The sequence below is a fragment of the Plectropomus leopardus genome, chromosome 19 (assembly GCF_026936395.1).
Source record: "Plectropomus leopardus strain MGB_pleo_1.0 chromosome 19, ASM2693639v1, whole genome shotgun sequence".
NCBI lineage: Eukaryota > Metazoa > Chordata > Actinopteri > Perciformes > Serranidae > Plectropomus > Plectropomus leopardus.
In genome coordinates, this window is record NC_142194.1 from 21,994,447 (window position 1) to 22,018,665 (window position 24,219).

Below are 24,219 nucleotides of genomic sequence, written 5' to 3' on the forward strand. Positions count from 1 at the left end.
GAAAAATAATAAAGAAGAAGTATTTGTCATTTTGCTTCTCTTTCATTCCTTCTACCATGTTCTTGAAAAGTTTGGTGGTGTGATATTTGCTCATATCCAAAAACCTGTTATTATCCAAGTATTTTATATTGTAGGTGTGTTTCTCCTTCTGACCAGAAATTTGTGTCTTTTGGACATGTATCACTACTCTACAGCCTTCAAACAGTGAGACAAAAATCCATTTTCATTAGTCACGTAAACAGCTGATGAGGAATATCATCTTTTATGGGATAAGGGCCACAAACCAGCCGATTTTGTGCATGTAAACATACTCAGTTTCATAACCAGTTAAAAGACACTTAACAGGATGGATCACAAAACACTGCAAATTTAAATAAAAAACATTTACAATCTGAATATAAAACACAACATAGTATTTTATCTATTAATGAATTTATTCTTAAAAATGACTTCAGATACATGATGGAAAACTTGAGGAATTCATTTTTTTTACACTGTGGCTACATTTCTTACACTTTGTGGTCTCAATAGTTCGTTCTTTGAGCTGTTTCCATGTTATAGGGAATATTGTTTTTTCACACACTGAGTAACCAGTTTATCACGTACAAATGCTCTGCAGTAAACCCTCTCTTTGTGAATGTTTTTATTTTAGTTTACACTGTGTTCAGTGGTGACTGTTATTACTGATTCTATATGAGCCGAATAAACTAACTCAGTGTTGGTTCTTTGTAGCACTTAATTACTGGAGAAAGACAGTGAACTGGTCTTGTGTAAACTGTGTAAAGGCAACAAAAGACACAATCCGTCCTTCAGAACCACAGAGGACCCCCATCAGAAACAGGGACAAGGCCACAGTTACTGAGGAGACGATGCCCTCCAACAACTTAAAAATGCTTATTGTAGGCAATTCAAGTAATATTCCAGGTGCTTTGAGCAAAGCATTACAAAACACATTCTGAAACACTTTTGAACTGACAGAAATAAGATGATTAAAGTGAGCAAATTTGGGGAAAAAGAATTAGAAAAAAAGAGGCAAAAGAAAGTTTTCTACTTTGTAGACGCGCTGTGGTCGGAGGACAGCCAATTTATCCAACTGTAAGATTTCTAATTGAAAAAAAAGGGGGAGGATCATAAATTGGGAGAAAAGGGAGCTACTTTAAATGGTTGAAAAGAAAAAATCTTTAGAAAACTATACCAATGTCTTGTGCAACATAGCCACAAATACTAAACTACATTGTATAATTCCTATATATCAGTTTATCCTCTGAATAGTGTTCTCCATCTGTCCAGCCTTCTTACAAAACAGGCAAGATGGAAGGAAATGTAAAGCACCAAAAATATCCCCATGCACGCTCACTGTAATACCAGTCATCGAGTAAACTTGTATTAGGTAACCTTGTAAAAATGTATGAATCAAAAGGAATGGAAATAACGTCAGCAGCTTCAGAATTAAAACCCTGCTGGGTGAAGGGAGAGTAAAGAGGCAGTGAAGCACTTGGAAAACCTGTGGTTGTCTCCTCTTGAGGAAGAAAACTAGAGGCATCCCAAATGTTGCATTCCTCTTCATCTCGCAGTGATCCACCCGTTTTCCCCGTCCTGACCACGCTGTGATGGAAGACCCACGCCGCTCTGATTTGAAATGAGGGACAGGAGTTCGGGAGCGCCCTTGATTTGATGCCACTCGTATTGGTCCCCCTCCCCGTCCTCCAGATCTCCGTCTCTCTCCATCCCTCTGAGATAAGTGCGCGTTGAAGGTTTTTAGATGGAGGATTAGCGCTTTGCTTTGGCTTCTTCAGCTTCTTTTTCTGAGATAATACAAGCAACATGGAGAATTGTATAAGGCTCTAAACAATGTCAAAAACGGCTCTGTGAATCCTCAAGTCTGCTGCTGGGAATTATTTTGGGAGGCCAATGTGCTCCACCAACCCAATAACCCTGAGTGATCCCAAGATATTTTTTGGAAGTAAGGATGCACGATATTGGATTTTTTTGCCATTATCCGACATGCCGATGAATAACAACTCATTTGGCTAATAACCGATACTGTTACTGATATCACCCCCTAATTTTATTGATCATCAAGACTCTTCTGTATTAGAATCATGTAGCATACTCGTAAGCTTACTTTTATCATGATGGCCCACCAGCAGATGCAATATGAATATTCCTTCATTGTGCAAAATAAGAAAAATACTTGTACTCAGGGTTGGTGTTTTGTACATGTTCACGTTGTTTCTTAAAAAAAAAAAAAAAGGCAGATATCTTCTCATACCGATGACGTGCTGATATTATTGTGCATCCCTTGTATCGAGTTAGCAGCCATTTCTCTCAACTTAAACACATTTGCATTTTCTGACCGTACCTGTCCGGACACAGCAGGTAACCCGTACATTTACAGTATAGACATAATAACGTCATTATAACTTTGGTAGGTAACACAAGTAAACAGTGCATTTTGCTATCATATATAACGTGCAGTGAGACAACAGATGCATAACAAAGCGGTCAATATTGCTCAATATAACCAGATCCTGAGCAATTAAAAATGCCTTCATCAGACTGAGACATCCTTATTTTTTGTAACTGTTTTGCTCGCTGCTTTTGCATCGCCGAGCACTTGGCATTTTTGCCTTTCACAATCTCTACCTCTAGTACACAATTAACTTCACAGAACTATTTAGTGCATCACTTGTGTCCCCTCACCTTTCCTGAGTTCGTCTCTCTTCTTGGCAGCGTCCTCCCTCTGTTTCCTGATTATGGCCAGCCTCGCCAGGTCGGCCCTGGCCTGCTCGGTCTTTCCCTCAAGATGTAGCTTCATGTAGCGTTCCTTTGACTTCTGCTTCTCAATCTCCTCTCTGGCAGAGAGAAACAGAGGGCAGAAGATAAATCACCCAAAATGAAAAGCCAGCTGCCAAGCAGAAGCTAAAAGCAAAATACAATAACACATACAAACACAGCTTTCCTGCTCGACTGTGTGACACTCACCTCTCCCTGCGAGACAGCTCTCTGGGAGCATTGACATCTACTTCAGCCACTTTCTTGCTCTTCTGAGACACGCGATTGGGATTCTCGATCTCAATGAGCCCCTCGACTCCACTCCTCTTCCTGGACTGTGAGCAAAAAGAAACACCTTTGTATCAGCGAGACAAGAAGCCGTCAAAACAGAGGTGGTAAACTACACTGTACCATTGTTTTGATTAGTTTAGTCCGTCAAACACACTTTTCCAGATGTATGATGCCAAAAGTAAACACTATTACATACAGACATCTACAGCAGGGGCAACAGATTTTAAGCTAAAGGCATTTTAGCAAGGCCAAATTTCAAAACTAAACATTAGGTTTGGTGTCAGCCGCGACCCGACTCCGGATAAGCAGAAGAAAATGGATGGATCAGCCATTCTTCCCTTCACAAAATTCTAGACCAAGTAGTTTAACAGCTACTGCCAGGGACACACTGCATGCGTGAAAAAGTGTGTGCGTCACAGAACGTGTTGTATTGGGTTTATTTCTGTGGCCTCTCCTCAGCTGCAGCACATCTCGAGATTCAGAGTCTCGCCGTTTTTTTCCCATTTAACATGCACGATTGTCAGTGTAAACAGACAGCAAAAAATGTTTTTAATTTTTGAATTTACAATTTAGGCTTTCAACAATTATTAAAAAACAAGATAATCAATTTCACATTATTGTGTCAAACTCTGTTCTTGCAATTGTGCTCTCGTTTTGTCTTGTGTTATAAATCCAGCACAGCTCTTTCCTTTATTGCAGTGGCGCTGAGTATTGCCAACTGCCAAAACTTACCAACTTGCCAAATTTCTCCCAACATTTAGTGCCTTTTCAGATCCTTTTATTGTCTTTATTCATAAGAAGTGACTAGCTACAAATTCCCCATCATGGGAAAGGCAAGAAATATATTCAAATACAGTATATTGTACTTCATGGAACATATTGTAATTTTTCAATAGAAATTTGTTTGCAAATCCACAAAACCCACTGTTCATTTCAATCCAATTTTATTTATAAAGCCCAGTATGACAAATCTCAATTTGCCTCAAACTGTTTTACAGAATACTGTTAAAAATGCATTTTTTTTAAAAATATGCATGATGTTTCCAAGTCAGTCTTGTGTTAAATAGTCATGATCTCAATGTCCATCGAAATAATCACGAGGATGATTTTTGCCATAATTAAGCAGCCCTTCGTTCTTGTTTCTTTTTCAAACGTTCAAAAGGTTTCTGTCAACAGAATCCCTTCAATTGTTAGCATGAGGCTTTTTATTGTGAAATTTTCAGAGGACTGTATTGTTGACAGTGCAGTGGCTTGCACAGCTCCATACATAAGTGGAGTATCTGCTTTTAGTTGTGGAAACACAGTAGTTACAGCATCAAGCAGCTCTACAGCATGGCCGTAGCAACAACGCTATCAGTGGGAACAAAGCAAGTGTGCAAGCCGCAGCAGTTCAGCGAGGTAGTCTTCATGTGCTGGCCGCACACTCAGTGCATCCTGGGTGTCAGGTGACATTACACCACTCACCTCAGATTCGTCCTCGCTGCTGCTGTCTTCATCAGACTCTGCAGAGCTCACCTTCTCTGCACCAGGATTTTCTTCCTGTAAACAGACACGTTCAATCACATCAGACCTAGATCGAAGGTAAATATCCACATCTGCTATGAAGGTCTGTCACTCACCAACTCTTTCTGTGCTTTCATCTGTCTGTCGATCTCATCTGGGTTGCTGAATTGCTTCCCTCTGCCCTTGTGGCCCCTTTTCCCTGAAACACAGTAGTAAGAGTTGTTAGTGGTAAATCAACTGCATGCAGCTGTTTTTGAAATTTTGTGAATCTTTTTGTTTATACTGAGCGACTTAACCTAGACACTATGTTTATTTCACCACTAAGAGTTAACGGTATTATGAATTGCATTATGTGGCACAGGTGTTTTTTAACGTACATTCCCTTTATGTGTCTCTAACTACCTCTACGGATGATAACACAACACTACAGACCTGTAATTAGAGATCTACATTTAAAATATGTGCTGGTGCAAAGTGTGTAAAGTGCAGTGTGTGTGTAGGGAGGGAGATGAGTCACACATGACGTTCACTGTGGGCCAGCTACCTTCACCGGCAAATGTCATGGCTACTGAGTGCTAAATAGGGACATGACGCCAAAAACAGCCAGCTACACAGCCAGTGAACACACTAACGAACCATGTGTTGATGTATCTGATGATAACAACAGCCGCTATCTTTCAGGAATTAAAATAAATGATAAAAATATGTTTACGTGAGCCGAAGCGGTCTACAGTGCACATGGTGATAACGTTCGCGGATAAACACAAAAAAGACTAATATCAAACCACTAAAAGTACTAAAAGCCCGACATAACCTACAAGTATTAAGGCGAAGACACTATTTAATAACTACTTCGACATGCTGTGCGTGTCCTAAAACGCTTATACCCGCAATTACAACATGCTAACCGGTTAGCATGCTAAAAGCTAAGCATGTGAGAGTTCATGGGAATTCATACTACTTTAAGCTAGCTAGCGAGAATTAGCTTGCTAAAATTAGCATGTTACTTTATTGATAAAACTTACCGCCCCGAGGCATTATTAAAAGTGAAGTGTACACAGATAGAGTCCGCTACTAGAACGCTGAATAATCTGATAGTTGTGGGAGCAAAGCAGGCGGTTTAAAGTGCAGTTTAAAGAAAAAGACGGAAACTACTTCGTCTCTCCCGCTACGCCAGCACAATTGTTAAGAGCTGCATTGACTCACGACAGTGTGCGCCTGCGCAGTGAGGACCACTAAACCAATCGTTGCGCTCAGAGTTTGATTGACATGTATATCAACCAATCAGCTACAGAGAGTAAAACTGACTCATTTAAGGCCGTACCTTTCATTGACAGGATTTTTTTTATACAGTTTATATTAAGATATATTATTAGCATTATACGCAGTTTCACGTAAGAAAAAAAACACGAAAAAATAAGATAAAATATATTTAAAAAGATAAATTCGTACAAACAAATATATATACATGTATTTTTAGTCATAGGATTCAGACAGGATTCAGGATTCAAGATATAATCAGATATTTTGTAAGTACAGTTTAATTATTCGATTGAAAAGATCAGGAAGTATGTTTACTGTTACACTTTATATCTATTAGTTTAATTCCATCCAGCATCAAGGCCGTGTTATTTCAGTCTCACCATGACATAGGTGACTTTTCATAAACTGAATTAATCCATAGGGAATAGCATGAGTCAAAAGAATTAAATTCTAGGACAGAAATGTTGTCATTTTACGTCACAATATTATGGTGTTATGGAAATATTAGTGAAATAAAAGAAGATAATGCTTGGTATAAAATCAATAGTTATTACTTATATTAAATTATCATGAGTTGATAATAATGTTGTGATAGCTATTACTGGAAATTAACAAAAAAAAAAGCTCTGAAAAAAGCCAGTATGCAGACCTTAAGCTAAGTTTTTTTAAAAAAAACAAATTAATGTTCCCAAGGTAAAAAATAAACACATTTTTCATGCAGGAGCAATATCATTGTTTACACATTTAGTGGAGTCTTCTGGTGAATGTGTTACTGATTTTGACTCAAAGTGTAAATCCAATAAGTGGTCAAACAAATAATGTAAAAACTGAATTTTAAAAAAGCTGCTTACTCCCTGTGGTGGATTTTACTTTTAATCTGAGTAGAAAAGACAGTAAATACAAAAAAACCTAAAAATGAAAATGTCAATACTTGAAATATTAATGTTAAAGATGTAGAAACTGTGATATTAAACAAACACATTCATAGTTGTTGCAGATTTACAGTTACAAATGCAGAACAGGACAAATAAAAGTAACTACTAAATGCGATTAAGGACTAGCTGCTTTTCCAATTAAATACAAGCACAGCCGAGACCTACAGCTTAAGAGTCCTCATTACACACATACAAATGAACACTTCTTTTTACATCAACAAACTTTAAACTCTCTGAGAGTGAAGAACATTTCCGAAGATGAAGGCATCAGATTTGTCATTTATTCCTTTGATGTTGAGTCTTTATATCTTCCACTTCTTTCTCTATCAGGTGGTACTCTACGGTCGTCTCTGTCAACTAGAAGGGAAATATCAAATATCAGTTATTTATTTAACAAGTTTGATATGACAATAAATTACATCAACCATTGAACTGGAAATTTAGGTTATGATAATTTTCTATTAACCCTTGATTTCTTTCAAAAACATGGGAAAAGAGCAATGAGCTTCAGAAGAAATGACCCAAAAACTAGCACAAAAAAAAGTTGAAAAAAAAAACCCTAACAAAAAATGAGGAAAAAAACTTCAAAGAAAAAGTAAAAACAAAAAAAAGCAAGCAAAAAACCGAACAAAAAACAGGGCGAGGAGATGACTTGAAAAAAAGTTCTTGAAAATAATAATCATTCTGTCAAAATAATTACATGTTGTATCTTCAATGTTATTGAGGATGACGGGGTGATAAGACATATTTAAAGCTGCTCAGTTCTTACCATGTCCAAGAGAACTTCAATCTTTAGTTTCAGGAGGTTGTTCTCTTCCTCCAGCTGTACATTTCTTTTCTTAAGCCGCTGCACCTCCCTACCAGATGCATTCCCACCCGATTCTGGTTCAACAAAAACAGAAAAAAAAACCAAAAAACAATGTTATTTTAGCCATTCAGAAATAGAAAAATATGTGCATTATGCTACAATGTTTAACACTAGCATGTAAAATATTAAAAATATAATATATGCATTGGTTAAGTATCTAAAGTATATAAAAATAAAAAATATAGAGAAATATGAATACATACCATACTACATTACAATGTATAAAACTAATATGCTAGATTTTATAAATATTAAAATCTGTTCATTATGCTATGATATACTACTCAACCGTTATCTTGAATATTGCACATATTTGCACATTCGGGACAAAGCTTTACAGCTTATTCTGAAACAGGTTTATTGTCTATGTTTGTTACGTTGTGGTACGTTTTTAAAACTATCTTTGTCATTTTTTTCATTGTAGTTTTTCTTTTCTGCAGCCTATTTATGTTCTTGAGTTTTGCAGTACTTGCCTTTTTTATTCCTCTTATTGTGTATTCAATGTATGCAATGAAAAACAAAACAATTTTCTTTTAAATAAAAACCTACTTGGCAATAAATCATTTTCTGATTCTGACAATATATACATAAATAGAAATTAGGATACGAATATGTACAATAAGTGCATCATATCTTAAATGTACATTCAAGAGTGAGACTAAATTACAATAGTGAAAGAATATTGGACAATTGAATAATTGCACCAATTATTATAGAGTAAAGACAGTGTTGTAAGTAATTATTGTACATTTAAATCTCTACTGCATTCTTGAAATATAATTATAGAAAATTATGGAATTATAGCGGCTGGTGAGGTTATCTGTGGAAGCAGCAATTTCAGAAGTCTGTATTGAGCATTATTAAAGTCCTTACCTGATATCCACTGTCCATCTTCAAATTTCCAACTCTGACCTCCAAGGTTCATTACAGGAGGTCCATATTCGAGGCCCAGCTCTATTTCTCTTGTTGAACGATCCAACTAAAGGAGATGAGGAGGTTAAATCAAACAAACAAACAAAGATAGATCAGTCTACATGCACACCCGATCATCAACAACTAATACAATTTCCAATGGTGGAATGCTACTCGTTATACCTACTCAAGTACTGTACTTCTGTACAATTTTAAGGCACTTATAGTTTATTTGAGTATTTCAATTTTATGCCTCTCTCTGTTTCTGCGCCACTACATTTATTTTTTAGCTTTAGTTACTGGTTACTCATTTATATGTTATATGAATAATCTAAATTTCCAAATAGGTCAGAATATATTCTTCTAGGTTTAATCACCCAGCAGTTCGTAGAGAAATTTAAATGAGCTCCACCTCTATTAGCTGCAATGTTACAATTATGAACGCATGAATGTGTCAATTATTATAATTCATTTATATTATATTTATGATTCTGAAATAGGACATTCTACATGATGAGTTACTTTTAACAACACATTAGACTAATGCACATCTATCCACTTGTAACAGTAAGATATGACTTTTAAGACCTACTATGCATTTTCTCATGTTAAATACTAATGTTATCCATTGGTTAGTACTTCTTTTTAGGATATTTTGTTGTTGTTGCTGTTTATCTTTTGTTTTAGTTAGTTTGTTTTGCTAGTGTGCCTGCTGGCTTTTTGAAATTGCTCTATGGGTTGCATATGTTTGAAACTATTATCTGATTTCATTTATAAGTAAAAAGAAAAGAAATCTACATAATGAGTAATTTCACGTTTTGTAATTAAAGTATATTTTATTTGCTTGTACTTTTGTACTGTTACATGAGCAAGATTTAGGATGCAGGACTTTTACTTGTAGCATAATGTTTTTACAATGTTGTACAGCTATTTTTACACAAGTAAAAGATCTAAATACTTTGTCCAACACCGACTATGACAAGTTGTAGCCCCTTTTGCACAATCCACACTCAAAACTCGTTATTTAACATATTTACTTTTGCTTGTTCTATAGGTGGGGCTATATGTCCTCCTGGGTGATCACTGTAGATTTAAGATGAGATTAATTAAAAATAACTGGCATTTACTAAACTTATCCATCAGTGTATTTACTTAAAACAGCGTGTTTAGCACAGCTACTAAAGAGCCTAAGTTCTCTGAACTCACCGTGTGAAGGCTGGACAGAGATGCAGACTTGCGAGGAGGAGTCTTCTTCGGACTGAATGTATTTCCAAAGAGAGGCATCTTCAGTGATCTCTTAAGATCCTGCATAAAAGACGGTACATGATGTTAGCATTATTGTTTTATAGATAACAGCATCACGTCAGTCACTTAGCTGTGTTTGTTTGTCGTTGCTACCGGAACACTACTCGGGCTAATGCTAGGTGGCTAACAGTCGCTAGTTGTGAGTACTACCCATACCTGACATTAAAATGAAACAGTCACGTGCGTCACAGGTGGGTTAGTAGTCGTTTTGTCACAGAAAGTATATATCTAACATATTTACCTCCATACAGACTATTTATTTAAACTCTTAACGCGGCGAGTGAAATTCTTTTCGCTCAAAACCATACTTGCTACTGCGCAAGTGTGAAAGTACCAATGGTCTGAAATGGACAACTGTAAAATATTAGGAGCTATGATATATATCATTTGGCAGGAATATATCAAAATCAGTAACTTTACAACATTTAAAACGTAACTCTAAGCGTAATTGTTCTACATAGTGACTTTTATGCATGCTTTGATAGTCAAAGTCACATTAGGCTAACGTAAACACCCCTATTTAGGAAGGATAGTGGAATCATCCATGAAACCTAGGCACATCACCATGGTGATCGGGTCACGCGGCCTTTCCAAGCTCTTAAATATCTATTTTTATTCATATTTCGTGATACTATTTAAAAATATATATATATATATATAAAATGCTGTTTGTGGATCTCAGCTTGTCAAATTGTCAAAGTTTTTTTTACCACAGTAAAAAGATACAGCACAACGGGTACCATATTTTGGATATAATCAACTTTTACGACGCATCGTCTTCACACCGCCCCAGTGGCCTAATGGATAAGGCACTGGCCTCCTAAGCCAGGGATTGTGGGTTCGAGTCCCATCTGGGGTGATTGCTTTTGTTCAAGAAGAAAGAGAGTTGATGTCGGTATTATCATGGTGACGAAAAATGTTTCATGTATCTACGATTAAAAACAACCGAAAAACGGCGCTTCCTCTGGCTGTATCGTCGTACCTCTCAATGGACAGATCCTTAATAAGAACAAATTCTTATTAAAATAACGAAGGGCGGAGATTCTCAGGAAAACATCAGCTGGCATGGATGAGCAGAGGATCAAGCTGTGCGTACTGCTGAGCACTTTAGCCGCATCAGTGCTAACTTACCGTGAGTATCGGAAAATAATTTTGTATCCAGTATAATTCAGTTGCTGCTGAAAAAGAGATTTTAATAAAAAAAATAAATTGCGTATGACAAACAGGTACAGGTTATGGTAGCATTTATGCGTTAGACGGTATGTAATAGTTGTTTTTCCCTCAACCTCAATTAAACGCATCCAACACATAAAGTATGTACATTTCATTATAAAAGTAGTACAAAATATATTGCACAATTTAAAAAAAATGTCAAAAGAATTCCAATATTGCACAATTTAAAAAAAATGTAATTAAGTTTACTTTTTTACAGTAGTCAAATATGTTCTAAAATAGGTATCTTTAAAATATAAAAGGTGTGTAGTCCTTTAAGCCAAATCATTTTATGTATGTAACATTTTGCTAAAATAATAAACAAGTTAATTATGTACATGTCTTTGCTCTATGATGCTCTACTCTATTTTATTTATATTACCATCTAAATTCTTTATTTCACTTTATACACATAATGAATAGCGTTAAAATACAGCATTATTAAAGCAATTATATAATCTGTTTGAATGGTTTTATGTAGTTTTAATGTTTCCTACATCCTTGTATATTTAACTTACTCATACAAGAAATATGATTCAGTTTTTATTGTAAATAAAATTCTCGCATCAAATAAGAGTATGTACTTTTTTATCAATAAAATGTGCTTACTTTATAGTTCATTCTATTGTGACATTATTTTACATAACGTGTGTTATCCAACCTCAACCCTGTGACCCTGTCCATCCCCTCACAATGGTAGAGCTCCAAGAGGCCACCGTGTATTGGGATGCTGCCCAGAAGAGTGTGATCCTGAGGGAAGGGGTGATGGAGACAGAGGGGGGAGCCTACGGTTACTTCAACGACACCCTGCTCCTCTCTGGATGGGGCGTCCTGGAGATCTCCGCAGGTCATGGAGGAATCACACAGGAGGATGAGACCACCTTCTTCCTGGCTGGGTACCTGGAGGGTTACCTCACTGCTGGGTGAGTGTGCAGGTCAACACGAGCACATTTGACGCCTTTATCAGGGCCAGTAAACATAATGTCAAAGTGTGTCTGTTGGTGTATCAGATGCTGAATATGTGTGAACAATTTGTTTTTTTATATAGTCATTTTATGTCAGTCATCTAAAAGAAAATAAAATTTAAATTTTTTGCAACTTACTTACTTAAAAACATGGCTTACTGCAGGGCCGCCCATAAGGGGGGAAAGCTTTGTGTGTCACACAGGCCCCCTGTAAGAGCATAGAGAAATGACAGCTAATTTGAAACTGTTTGCATGGTGTGTAATAGTTTAAATCCCACTGTTTTTATTTTTTCTCCGCAGACACATGTTCAATCATTACTCTAACATGTACCCTCAACTCATAAAGGATGAGAAGGTTTTGAATCCCCTGAAAAGATTTTTAAGGTACAGTCTCACCATGTGTTTGTGTCTAGGCTTATGCTAAGATTAGAAGCCAGGAAGACCTGTAAGATACCAGAGGTTCCTCCCTTCAGCCATAACGATATAGTCTGTAAACCTGGCAAAGAATGAGCGGACATCATTCATTTTTTGTTTCCATGGAGGGATATTGTATCCCCGAGTGGTCAAGGCACTTTTTCACCTGACTCAATAGGTTTAAAATACAATGGACAGATTAATGAACACGCCTATTGGTCACTGGTCTAGGGACTTAAAGTATCAGGTGCCTGTCACTCAAATTAACATGTACTGACCAGGAAGAGACTTAAAAAGACTACAAAGAGACACAAAACAACTACAAAGATATGCAAAATAGCTGCAAAAAGACTCAGGCGAGGATGAAAAGGAGCAGAACAACCACAGAGAAACATGAAATGATGACAAAGAAATTCAAAATGACTACAAAAGCACACAAAACAACCACAAAGAGAGACATACACAAAGAGACCACAGCAACAAAGAGACACAAAGAGACTCAGAGGGCTATATAACGGAGGAAACAAGCACAAATAAACATAAAATGACCATAAAGACATGCAAAAGGACTACAAAGAGAAGCAAAACAACCGCAAAAGAAACATAATGACTTCAAAAAGTTGCAAAACAACGCTAAACAAATATTAAGTATGTGTGTCTTGCTCCTGTATGGAAGAGGTGGTGGGGACCTCTGCATATTTGTGCCAAGGGGCCCATTGTTTTATAATCCGCCCATGTGAAATACTCAATATTTATAGGATTAACAGTATTTTAAACTTGTGAGTAACTATTTTCAACGTTTGCAAAATTGTCTCATATTTGTCAAACCCTGATTGCTAAACGTGACATTCAAGCATATAATGATTGCTTTAATTCTGAATTTGTATGTGCAGCCAAATGCAGTGATTAGTAAAAGAAACAGTCCAAAGTGTTTCTCAGTTGGCTGAATGACCCCCAGCAAACAGGACCAGTGGGCCAGAGAGCAGGTGAAGCTGAGGAGACACAGCGACCCCCTGTGGAAGCACATGGGACTGATCCTTGCCCAGCTGGATGGACTCCACGCCGGAGCTGCACAGTGGGCCAAAGGCAAACACAGAGAGGTGTGTGTGTGTGTGTGTGTGTGTGTGTGTGTGTGTGTGTGTGTGTGTGTGTGTGTGTGTGTGTGTGTGTGTGTGTGTGTTTAGGGAGCTGGTGAGAGAGCTGTCACAGTCTCATTCATCTCTACCACTTCCACCCTCCTCCCCAGCCTCTATCAGCATTTGCCCTCCAGTTTCTGAATGGTGTCGGTGACCTCCTGGACCTCGTCCCAGCTCTGACGCCCCGCTCCAACTCCTCCACAGGGGCCGGCGCTTTCAGGATGCCAGGAATGGGCCACTGCACTGCTCTCATCAAGGTTAGGCCAAGCTCATTTGGCTCAAGCTCTGAGGGAGCACTTGGGAGGCCTTGACGCCTAATTAGTGTTATTGTGGGTGCTTGTGCATGGGGTTACCTCTTCTGAAGTGTGTCAGTGAGTGTAAAAGGCCACTGGGAGGACGATATTTTCTCTTCCACCTCCACCCATTCAGTCAAAACAAAGTGCAGAGGGAACGAGGACGCTGAGTAATGCAGTGCAATCAGAAAATCCTACAACATTAAGTTTTAAATAAAAAGGTTTTATTTTTCTTATTCCATTTGATTACAGGAACCTTAACCCTGTGCAACCTGGAGGGACATCTCTTTCCCTGGGCTGCTCTCAGAAGGATTTAGAACTTGTAAACCTGAGCAAATTTGTGTAATTTCTTTAAAAACATGGGGGGAAAAAACAATGAGCATTTTGATTACGTTGTATAAATGTGTCACAAATTGTGAAAAAAATGAGAAAAAAAAAACTCAGAAAAAATTTACTTTTTTAAATCTAGGAAGCATATCTAGGTAAAGCAAAAAAAAAAAAGCTGGGGGGAAACTCTATTTATAATCATAATTGCACGACTGAAATGAGTAGAATTTTTAAGCACCTTTAAATTATTATTATCATTATAATTATTACTATATTTTTCATTATTATTATTATTATTGTTATTATTATTATTATTATTATTATTATTATTAGTAGTAGTAGTAGTAGTAGTAGTAGTAGTAGTAGTATTTTATTTATTCATTTGTTTTCTTGCTAACTAAAAGTTAGCAAGAAAAAGTTGTTTCTTATTTGGTTGCTTATTGCCTTCTTCCCATGTTTTTAAAGAAATTAAGAGAATTGTCTCAGATTTCAAATGATTAAAGGAATATTTTCACCCACAAAATGATTATTCATTCATCATATTATTGGTTAGTCACTCCCTGTTATGTTGAATTCTTGAAGAAAAATGTTGTTTTTCTCACATGCCTGCACAGTGAACGAAGAATCCTCAGACTGAGCCACGAAACCCTCTTGCATGATTCAGATTCATTTGATCTAAGATAAGAATCATAACAGCTGGAGAGTTTAAGTCTTCTGTTTTCCCTGTCGTCACATCATGATCTTACGTTCCATGTGAATGTGGTATTCCACAGGTGATTGTTGTTTGCATAATCCTGCATATGTTGATCTAAAATAAAAACCATAATAGAAACAATATGCACAAGTCCAGCAGCCCAACCCTCTGAAGCAGCTATATTGTACATATTTGTTATATTATAGTACTAGTTATAGTACTAAGTATCCTGTGACTTTCCAGGTCAATATTTATATCCTTGAATGTTGCAGTACTTTGCCTTAGTTTCATTGCTCTTAATGTTTATTGTACATTTAATGTATGCACCAAAAACCAGAGAAAATTCCTTGTTAGTGAAAAAATGACATGGTAATAAATCTGATTCTGATTCTTTCTGTCTCTGTATCCCAGGTGCTGCCCGGCTTTGAGAACCTGCTGTTTGGCCACTCTAGCTGGTACACGTATGCAGCCACCATGCGCATCTACAAACACTGGGACTTCAGGGTGTCCGACACACACACTGCCACTGGAAAGATGTCATTCAGCAGCTACCCTGGTACACACACATGCACAAAGTACAATATGACACATACACTCTAGCTTAATAGATTGTCAGATGACTGACAGTTTGCTTCTAAAAGCCCTGAGCTGAGGTGAACTGCTTGTCGTTATTAACCCTTTGACACCTGAACAAATTGGCTTGATTTCTTTCAAAAGCATGAGAAAAGCGCAATGAGCAACTTAACAAGAAATGGCCCAAAAAATAGCAAGAAATTATTTAAAAAATTTACAAGAAAATTACCTAAAAATAAGTCAAGACAAACAAAGAAACAAAAAGTAAAAACAAAGAAACAAGGAAACAAGACTTGCTGAAAAGAGTTTAAAAATATATATTTAATTCTGTAAAATAATTTGAAATATGTAAGTTGTATGTATGTTATAGGTATAATTTTCTAATATTTTCATTCCCTTTATTTTGGTAATACCTGAAAATACCTAAACCCCCCCCTAGCTAATTTTCAGATTATTTACTTGTCACCTTTTACTTTTTTTTTTTTTGCAATTTGCAGTTTGCTATTTGTAGGATATGTCTTGCCAAGGTGCTCTTTATGTTTTTTCCCATCTTTTTGAAAGAAATCAAACCAGTTTTCTCAGTTTTCTGAGATTTAAATGCTGAATAAAAAAAAGAGTCCAAATGCAGCACAAGAAAACTGATGTCAGTCCAGGTGTTAAAGGGTTAATCCACATGGTTTCATTTTCATCTTGCAAAATATAAACACTGACATCAGGGACTTTAATCCTCAATGTACATTCTCTATCAAAAGTAATTTCTCCTGCTAAGCACACAGCTTAGTCAGTGACGAGGGAAACATCCACCGCAGCGTGTGCGCCAAACGGAGCCGTGATGAACGGCGTATTCCCTCACCGTCGAGTCAGAGGAGTAATTTTGTGTGCAAAGATTTGCAGAGTGGTCTGGGCCATAAAAATCCTCTTACATCCTCCTCCATGGCTATCAGAACAGTGGTTTTAGAGCACTATTTTTAGAGGCAGGCAGGCCAAGGATATCACTTCATTATATTAAAACGAGGAGCTGAAATACACCCCTGCCACTGGAGGTGGAGTGTGACCCCTGCAGCCTCCTTAAGCTGCTTTTTCTCCGTCAATGTGAAACAGTTAGTACACACAGCAGCAGGTCAGGGCTACAGAGCAGGAACAGATGCAGCACAGATACTTGATGAAGTGGAAGTGGTGGAAATTTTGCCTGTGATTTACATTATTTACAGCAGCAGCAGAATTAGTAATAATCGAAGAATTAGTAAGTATCAGACAACCCCTCTGTGGGTCCTCGTAAGGTTTTATTTGCTGATTTTTTAAGATGTGAACAAGCGCTGTATCCGTTGTGTTTAACCCTTAAACACCTGGATTTAAAATCAGTTTTGTTGTGCTGCAACAAACACCTTTCACAAGCATTTAAACCTCAGAACATCAGTCCGATTTCTTTCAAAAACAAATGCACAAGGGAAATTAACAACCTGGCAAGAAATTCCCCAAAAAGTGCAAAAAAAATAGTAAAAGGTGACAAGAAAATGACTTGAGTAAACTGGGTGGGATTATCAGATAAAAAAAACTATTAAAACAACTATTAAAAACTATTGATATTATCCAGAATTTTTTTGATTCCTATTATTTCCTAATACCTTTTTTCTTACGGTCTTTTGTTAGATTTTGTTTTTTAATTAGATTTTTTTTTAATTTGTTGCTTATTGGCAGGTACTTTTCAAGAAAAAAGCTAGGGGAAAAACTATAAAAACTAAGTTTTTAAAATTATGTCAGAATTATAGTTTTCACTCATATTCACACTATGGCAAAGGTTAAAAAAACAAATCCAAAACATTTTATTACAGTATGCAGAAACTGATTTATCTCAGTGACAGACTTAAAATGATTCTGACTGTCGGGGGGGAAAAAAACTTAAGAGTTTTACCATTTAAATGAGACACAGTGTTTACTTGTACTGAAATGGAACAAGAACAGATTTTAATTCACTTTGAGTTAGCCTCGAATAGGAGTTTTAGGTGAATTTAGGTGAATTTTACAGGATGCTGACTTAGAAGCATTTTTTCTTCCTGTATGTAGAAATAGCAAGAACAGAAGATGTAATACTGAAAGTACAACCTACATGCAAGCTGTTTGTTCTGGGTGATGATATTGCCTCTCCTTTATCATCTTTATAATCTCACTCCTCCTCCTCCTCCTCCAGGCTTCCTGATGTCTCTGGATGACTTCTACCTGCTCGGGAGTGGCCTGCTGATGACTCAGACCTCCATCGGCGTCTTCAACGTGTCCCTGTTCTCCCAGCTCAGCCCTCACAGCCTGCTGGCCTGGCAGAGAGTCCGCCTTGCTAACAGCCTGGCGCACAGTGGAGAGGAGTGGGCGCACATCTTCTCCAAATACAACTCAGGTGAAATTTAGTGGATGAAGTTAAGGGTGGGGTTGATCAAAACCAAAATAGGCAGAGAACAGTTATTACATAGGTTTCAAATATACTGCCTGCCTCACATGTTATAATGTTGACTTTATCATTCAATTTGGTTCATATCAAAACCAAAGAAATGGCTGATAAATTACAGGTGATAAATGATAAACATATTATACTGATAAATATATAAAATCTAATATATTCTGATAAATATATTGTTATTTTTTTTCTTATTAGGAAACAAGAAACTCTTGGCCCTGATACCTGTTATCTTATGTCCGCTAGCAACACAAAATACCTGAAATATTGGCCGTGATCATATGATTAAGGGGTTCCAAGACTTGGGGATTAATGACAATATTACAATTCATCCTTTAGAGTGCATGAACGTCTGTATCAAAATTCATGTCATTCCACATACAACCCTCATGATGGTGACAGAGGAAAAGTTGGGGGGATTGCCAGAGTCAGTAGGATCCATCCTGTGGGAACCATTAATTTATGCTGAGAAGTGTATCCTCAGTGGAACATGAATGTGTGTTTTACTTTAGTATTTTAGGAGCAGAATGACAGGATAGGACAGAGAAATAACAGACAGGAGGAAAATGAGTCTTGCAGAAAGGCATAAATGATGAATGATGTATTAGGTTGTTCTGGCACTAAAAACCCCTGACTATGTAAAATCCACAGGAGAAATTTCCACAGAGATTTCACAGACTCAAACAGATCATCCTTCTCATTACACAACAGTTGTGTTAATTGGGCAGCTGCTTTGATCTTTCACATCATGTTGCTATGGGAGGCCAGAGGAGAACAGGACAGAGTGTTCTTGAGACTGACAGTCATCTCGTCACTCAGCAGCTTCCTAAAGGCGTGAGAGCCTTTACCTTTGTGTCTGTATTTATTTTATTTAGTTGGGATTAGGTCAACAATTTATTGTCTGTGCAAGTCAGTAACTTCAGAGCCAGAAGTCTACCATCTCTAGTATTAGATCCCTCAGGCACATGCATGACTGTACGTGTCATTCTTCCTGTGCAAATCATTTACGAGAAGCAATGCAAATTCATTGTCAGTATTGCACTTTTATTCAGTATGAAGTGTATTGTGGTGGTTTTGCAGATTTAAGCCCAAATCATTTAGGTTTTATATTAATGCAAACTTTCCAAAAGTTGAAGTAAGTTTTTACATTTCTTTCCTTCCATATAGGGACATCAGAAGTTAAGTTCAATTAAGTTTGCATGAACTTGCAGAGACTTAATGTACAGATATGTAATTTGATCCTTTACATAATAGTGGTAATACAAAAACTCAAAAAAAACAAAAAAATTTTATCTGTGAGTGGATGTGTTGACATTAAATATTTGGGGGATCACTGTGTTAATTCTTTGAAACTTGAGCAAATTAGCTTGATTTCTTTCAAACATGGGAAGAGAGCTATAATAATTCTCTAACATAATTTTAAACATCATTACATCATTTTAAAGTTATATAAATTATTATTAATATATTTCCCCTATCTTTTAAAAATGATTTAAATTATTTTCTAAATCTGTCAACCTTTTTTTTCCCAGCACAAGAATAATAATAAGGTTCCAAAGGGTTAATTGTCATTTTCGGCAGCCAGCTTTGGGAATTTTAGCAAGGCCAGCAGCGTTGGTCGATCTCTTTGATAAAAAACTGAAATATCTCAGCAACTGTTTGATGTGCTGCCATGGAATTTTATATAGATGTTTATGATCCCAAGAAGATGAATCCGACTAACTTAAGTAATTCTCTGACTTTATATTTTTTGCACCGCCAGGCAATCATTGTCTGCAGAGGGGCTCAGTAACACTCCAAGGTTAGGATAAATTTTGACAATGAAAACCAGCACGGCCATCTCACAGGGGTTCCCTGACCTCTGTCCTCAAGATATCTGAATGAAAATGGGTTCTGTGGGTACCCATGAGTTTCCCCTTCAGAGACATGCCCACTTTATGCCAGTCCCATGCAGTTTTTTTGTTATCATTTGATTCATAATGAAGACAATCTGGAATTGCTTAACCTTGTCAATGTGGACCTCAAAACTGTTTTGAAATGCAGAATAACTGAATTGAAAACATGCAACCTTTTAAAAAAACCCATGTAGATTATCCGTGTCTGTGAAGCAGGTAACATGTCTCTGTTTTTTAGGTACATATAACAGCCAGTACATGGTAGTGGACCTGAGCAGGGTCTCTCTGGGTCACAGTATCAGGGACGGAGCTCTGACTGTGGTGGAGCAGATTCCCGGGAAGGTGTTGCACTCGGATCAGACTCAAGCTTTACGCAGAGGTAAGAAAGAAAACAGTTTGATCTGGGATGGCTGTTTTGGGTTATTATGTGTCACCTTTAGTTTGCTACATTTGGCAGGTTATTGGCCGTCCTACAACATTCCATTTCATGCTGAAATCTACAACCTGAGTGGGTACGGTGTGATGTGGAAGAGATACGGAGAGGACTTCTCTTACGACCTCTGTCCCCGAGCCAAAATCCTCCGCAGGGACCAGGCCAAGGTGTTTGACCTCAGCTCCCTGAAACACATCATGAGATACAACAGTAGGTGAAACTCTTTCATTCATCATATTTTATATCTTTTCCTGAGCTCAAAGGACTTCAGAGATGTGACAGAAAACACACAAATAATTTGGGATATTGTTGCTATTTTGAGACTGTAAGTAGCAGGACTAAAGCCCGGTTTTGTTTCAGACTACAGGAGAGACCCCTACTCAAAGGGCCATCCCTGTAAAACCATCTGCTGCCGCAACGACCTGAGACCAAGGAGACCTCGTCCAGGAGGCTGCTATGACACTAAGGTCAGAGGTCATCAAATTTAAGATATTTACTGTAAAAAAGAGCACTTTTCCGAAATATGATGCTGAATTGTTTTAACCCTTTGAAACCTGGAACAACATCACTTCTATTGTGCTGCTTTCAGACACCCTTCACAACCTTTGAACCCTGAGTAAATTGGTGCGATTTTTTTTTCACACATGGAGAAAAAGGTCAATGAGCAACTTTGTAAAAAATGTTCCACAAGCTGCAAAAAAATAGCAGATTTAGAAAACTACCTTTTTAAAAAGCTAGGGGAAAATGTCTAAGGAAAAAAAGAAAAAAAAAGGTGGGCCAAAGTTCTATATTTTTTTTAATATTATATTATTAAAGGATTCAAGGATTTTTTCAAGGATAGTGTTTTTTTTCATGTTTTTTTTTTAACTTTATTTGTCTTTCTTGATTTTTGTTTTGTTTTGTTTCGTTTCAGGTAATGTACTTTTTCCTAATTTCTTGCAAATGAGGTGATCACATACGTTGATTACCAATTATCTAATGTGCAAACCTGAACAGTTAACAATTTGAGTTCACACACAGGTCATTTCTGTTCCTAAAATGTTTGCAAATCCTGCTATGATATTGTTTTAGTAATTTTATTACAGCCTAATAGCTCAGTGTGGCTGTACTGAGGTTAATGCTAATTTCAGCATGGGAACATGCTGATGTTTAGTAGGTATAATGTTTAAGTGATTTAAAAGGCACATTTTTAAACAAAGACCCCAGAGTTTAGAATATTACACTGGAAAGCACTGCTAACATGAACTAACTTTTCTGGTCTGTTACTTTCTTCAGAGGCCTCTTCATTTTAAAGAAAACTCAACTGAGGAAAAGTGCTTAATCTTTTTCATTTCTGCCTTAAAAAAGTAGAATTTCATTTGTTTAGTAGTTTGAAAATATCATAGAACCACCATTGGTTGAACACAAACATTTTAGATGCAGGTTCTAAATGACCAAACACCATTAACGGCAACATAAATCTTCACAGATGTCCTTATTTGATAACTGAACCATACTAAATGACATCACTCTCTTCTTGTTACTCCATATTTTTTGTGCCCTCCTCACCATCTATCTCACGGTACAGGTGACAGACTACCAGATGGCTGTCCAGCTGGCTGCGGAGGCAATAAATGGCCCAACGACGCAGGGGGGGCTGCGTCCGTTCTCATGGCAATCCTTCAACCTCACGACTCATCAGGGTCTCCCACACACCTACAGCTTCCCCTTCATCACCATGAGGCCCACAATGCGTCGGCCTTAAGAGCACCGAGACAGAAGATACCAGGTAGAACAGGTAGAGCAGGTCATGTTTTCCAGTTCAAAACAGGAAAAAATAATATGTTACCATCCTGGTGTACCTGTGATTACTCAGCACAATGTAACAGCTTAGCAAAATGTGACAAAAAAGATTATTTATTTAGTTTAGATTATCATGCCCTTTTTACACAGAGGTCGTGCTATAGAGCTGCTTCGAGACCCCATCATTATACCGCCTTTGCATAACAAACAATGGCAGCATCCTGCTGCTCCAGTGTTTGATTTTACACAGCATGCTGGCATCGCAGAAACAAGGCATTGAGGTGTGACCATGGATATATCAAGAAACCTTGATACAGCATTAGAGGCATTGCCCCATTCCTGCCTATGAAAGTTGCTCAGTAGCGCATGAGGCCAAAAATGCTTTTTTTTGCGGGTATAAAATTACCCGCATCTTATGGATTATGAGACCCAAGCAAGTGCACTATAGACTTACAGTGGCAGAGTGCAGCCAAGCGACTACCTTCCAGTTTAGCACTCTGCTAACTCGATTGGGTATATTATTATACAAAAAATTGGTAAATGGGTAAATTATTTAATCTTGCAGCCCTTGGTAGACTTTTACAGTCATATCAGACCATATGGATCAAATCTTTATAGAGAAGTGAGTCATTTCGTGAGAGTTTGACGCTCAAAAAACAAATCCACTGATTTACAGACATTTTTTCCCCCAATATAAATCAATGGGGAAAAGTCTTTCTTGGCCCAATGGCATCACTTGATGTTGACATTCCACTTTTAGACCCTATGTAGAATTGGCCTCAAAGCATGGCGCTGTTCCTGGGGGCTTGGGCATGACAGGCGTGACAGGCATAACACAACAGTGTCAGACTTTATATGTGACATACAACATACACTTCGGCTGTGCTTTATAAACAATACCGATGACATAACATGTCAATAACCGTTCCTGGACCTTATTGTTTTCACAATATGCAGACATTTTCAGCTGTTGTTCTTTTTCTTTGAGTTAACTGCTACTAGCTGCTTTTCAAATCTCCTGTGGTGGGTCACACACCTAGGCCTAACATGCCTTCAAAACTTTACAACCATCCCGCCCATGGTCCCATTCTGCCGGCTGCCTCTTTTACATAGACACTGTTTGCACGCTACTTCTTACTTCTTACGTTACTACTTCTGCTGTCAACTCAAAAGCAAGACAACTTTGGCCCCCCATTTTGCGACTGTACCTTTTATACAGAAAGGCAAGGCGGCATGACAGCGTGAAATTCTTGATTGGACAGTGTTACAGGGGCTTCAAACACTGCATTATCACAACAAAAAATAAGGCATTAGAGGGTTTAATGGAGACATGAGGCAATATGAATGACTTCATTTCCTGGGGTCAAATATGCAGTACATGTGAAATTAGTGTTACAGTCATTTATTTTAAAGCAAGCTGATTATTGCCAGTTTGAGGTAGAAAGACACTGGTTTGACTGCTTGTATTGACGACACTAATCAATTGTATATCCTCTTAAAATAAATTTTGAAATCGGTTTGCTTGTTTTAGTTCAATTCCAGGCATAAGCTACAGTGAGCTGATTATAGACTTATCAGCAGTGTTATCACTAACTTTGTAAAACTTTGTTCCAGATTTTTGCATTTTAGCCATCAGGGAAATGCTATTAACATTTTCTTTTCTTTTTAATAAAGACCAATTTATGTGTTTTGTTGTTTTCAAATTCTATGCAATGTTTACTCAGGTTTATACAGTGTGAAGCAAAACTGTCTAATTAAATATTAACAATAATAAATGCTTAATACTTTTGTTTGTGGTGCGATTTGTCCTTTATCTGGTGTTCAGAATAATTTCACAAAAACTACAAGACCCAGTAATTTTGGTATTTTTCAAGTCTGCCAAAAAGAAGCAGACAGAAACAGTAAATGGGTAATCTTTCAAAATAAAACGTTGAAATTTGTTTTTCTGGAAAGCTGATAAAAGACTGCATGGAAAAACTTGCACAGATCAGGTTATCTGCCATTCCTGTTATAGGCCTACATTCAAATGAGTAATTAGCATAAATCACTTATTATAGTATGAAAGAGATGTATGTTTTTCATTAAAATATTTGTACAAAGCTAAAACATGCAAATAATAATTCTGTAGCAGTATATTGTATTTTTAAGTACTACAATTTATGAAAGTATATCCTTTTGTGCATGCTGGTTGATTAAC

At 37.2% G+C, this 24,219-nt stretch overlaps 3 protein-coding genes and 1 non-coding gene across 5 annotated transcripts; 2 read left to right on the forward strand and 2 right to left on the reverse strand.

Annotated features, from left to right (window-relative positions):
* Nucleotides 1-415: 415 nt before the first annotated feature.
* On the reverse strand, nucleotides 416-5,781 carry pdap1a (pdgfa associated protein 1a). Its single transcript, XM_042507783.2, has 6 exons — nucleotides 5,595-5,781; nucleotides 4,686-4,768; nucleotides 4,531-4,605; nucleotides 2,986-3,110; nucleotides 2,704-2,855; nucleotides 416-1,805 (listed from the first exon to the last, which is right to left on the reverse strand). The coding sequence occupies exons 1-6, from the start codon at nucleotides 5,605-5,607 to the stop codon at nucleotides 1,771-1,773; spliced, it is 483 nt and encodes a 160-aa protein (XP_042363717.1). The 5' UTR covers nucleotides 5,608-5,781; the 3' UTR covers nucleotides 416-1,770.
* Nucleotides 5,782-5,986: 205 nt separating this feature from the next.
* Nucleotides 5,987-10,215, reverse strand: cby1 (chibby 1, beta catenin antagonist). 2 transcript variants are annotated; one of them, XM_088070381.1, is made up of 5 exons: nucleotides 10,094-10,215; nucleotides 9,754-9,852; nucleotides 8,509-8,614; nucleotides 7,537-7,649; nucleotides 5,987-7,124 (listed from the first exon to the last, which is right to left on the reverse strand). In XM_088070381.1, exons 1-5 carry the CDS (start codon nucleotides 10,097-10,099, stop codon nucleotides 7,044-7,046), a joined length of 405 nt encoding a protein of 134 aa, XP_087926507.1. In that variant the 5' UTR covers nucleotides 10,100-10,215; the 3' UTR covers nucleotides 5,987-7,043. The 2 variants fall into 2 exon arrangements, with proteins under 2 accessions (XP_087926507.1, XP_087926508.1); XM_088070382.1 differs by having other exon boundaries at nucleotides 10,009-10,165.
* A 423-nt stretch (nucleotides 10,216-10,638) lies between these two features.
* trnar-ccu (transfer RNA arginine (anticodon CCU)) lies at nucleotides 10,639-10,711 on the forward strand. The gene has a single exon. It is a non-coding gene; the product is annotated as a tRNA-Arg (tRNA).
* Nucleotides 10,686-23,746, forward strand: plbd1b (phospholipase B domain containing 1b). Its single transcript, XM_088069955.1, has 11 exons — nucleotides 10,686-10,984; nucleotides 11,765-11,987; nucleotides 12,330-12,413; nucleotides 13,402-13,543; nucleotides 13,690-13,836; nucleotides 15,305-15,449; nucleotides 17,655-17,855; nucleotides 20,046-20,186; nucleotides 20,265-20,450; nucleotides 20,601-20,707; nucleotides 21,808-23,746. Exons 1-11 carry the CDS (start codon nucleotides 10,918-10,920, stop codon nucleotides 21,982-21,984), a joined length of 1,620 nt encoding a protein of 539 aa, XP_087926081.1. The 5' UTR covers nucleotides 10,686-10,917; the 3' UTR covers nucleotides 21,985-23,746.
* Nucleotides 23,747-24,219: the final 473 nt, after the last annotated feature.

Coding starts and splice junctions, on each gene's coding strand:
- pdap1a (XM_042507783.2), bottom strand. Junction 3,111..4,530: donor GCAGCGAGGACGAATCTGAG/GTGAGTGGTGTA, acceptor TTTTGCTCACAG/TCCAGGAAGAGGAGTGGAGT. Junction 2,856..2,985: donor GAGCTGTCTCGCAGGGAGAG/GTGAGTGTCACA, acceptor TCTCTCTGCCAG/AGAGGAGATTGAGAAGCAGA.
- cby1 (XM_088070381.1), bottom strand. Junction 8,615..9,753: donor CTCTGTCCAGCCTTCACACG/GTGAGTTCAGAG, acceptor CATCTCCTTTAG/TTGGATCGTTCAACAAGAGA. Junction 7,650..8,508: donor AGATGGACAGTGGATATCAG/GTAAGGACTTTA, acceptor TTGTTGAACCAG/AATCGGGTGGGAATGCATCT.
- plbd1b (XM_088069955.1), top strand. CDS start 10,918: ATGGATGAGCAGAGGATCAAGCTGTGCGTACTGCTGAGCACTTTAGCC. Junction 11,988..12,329: donor GAGGGTTACCTCACTGCTGG/GTGAGTGTGCAG, acceptor TTTTCTCCGCAG/ACACATGTTCAATCATTACT. Junction 13,544..13,689: donor CCAAAGGCAAACACAGAGAG/GTGTGTGTGTGT, acceptor CCTCCTCCCCAG/CCTCTATCAGCATTTGCCCT.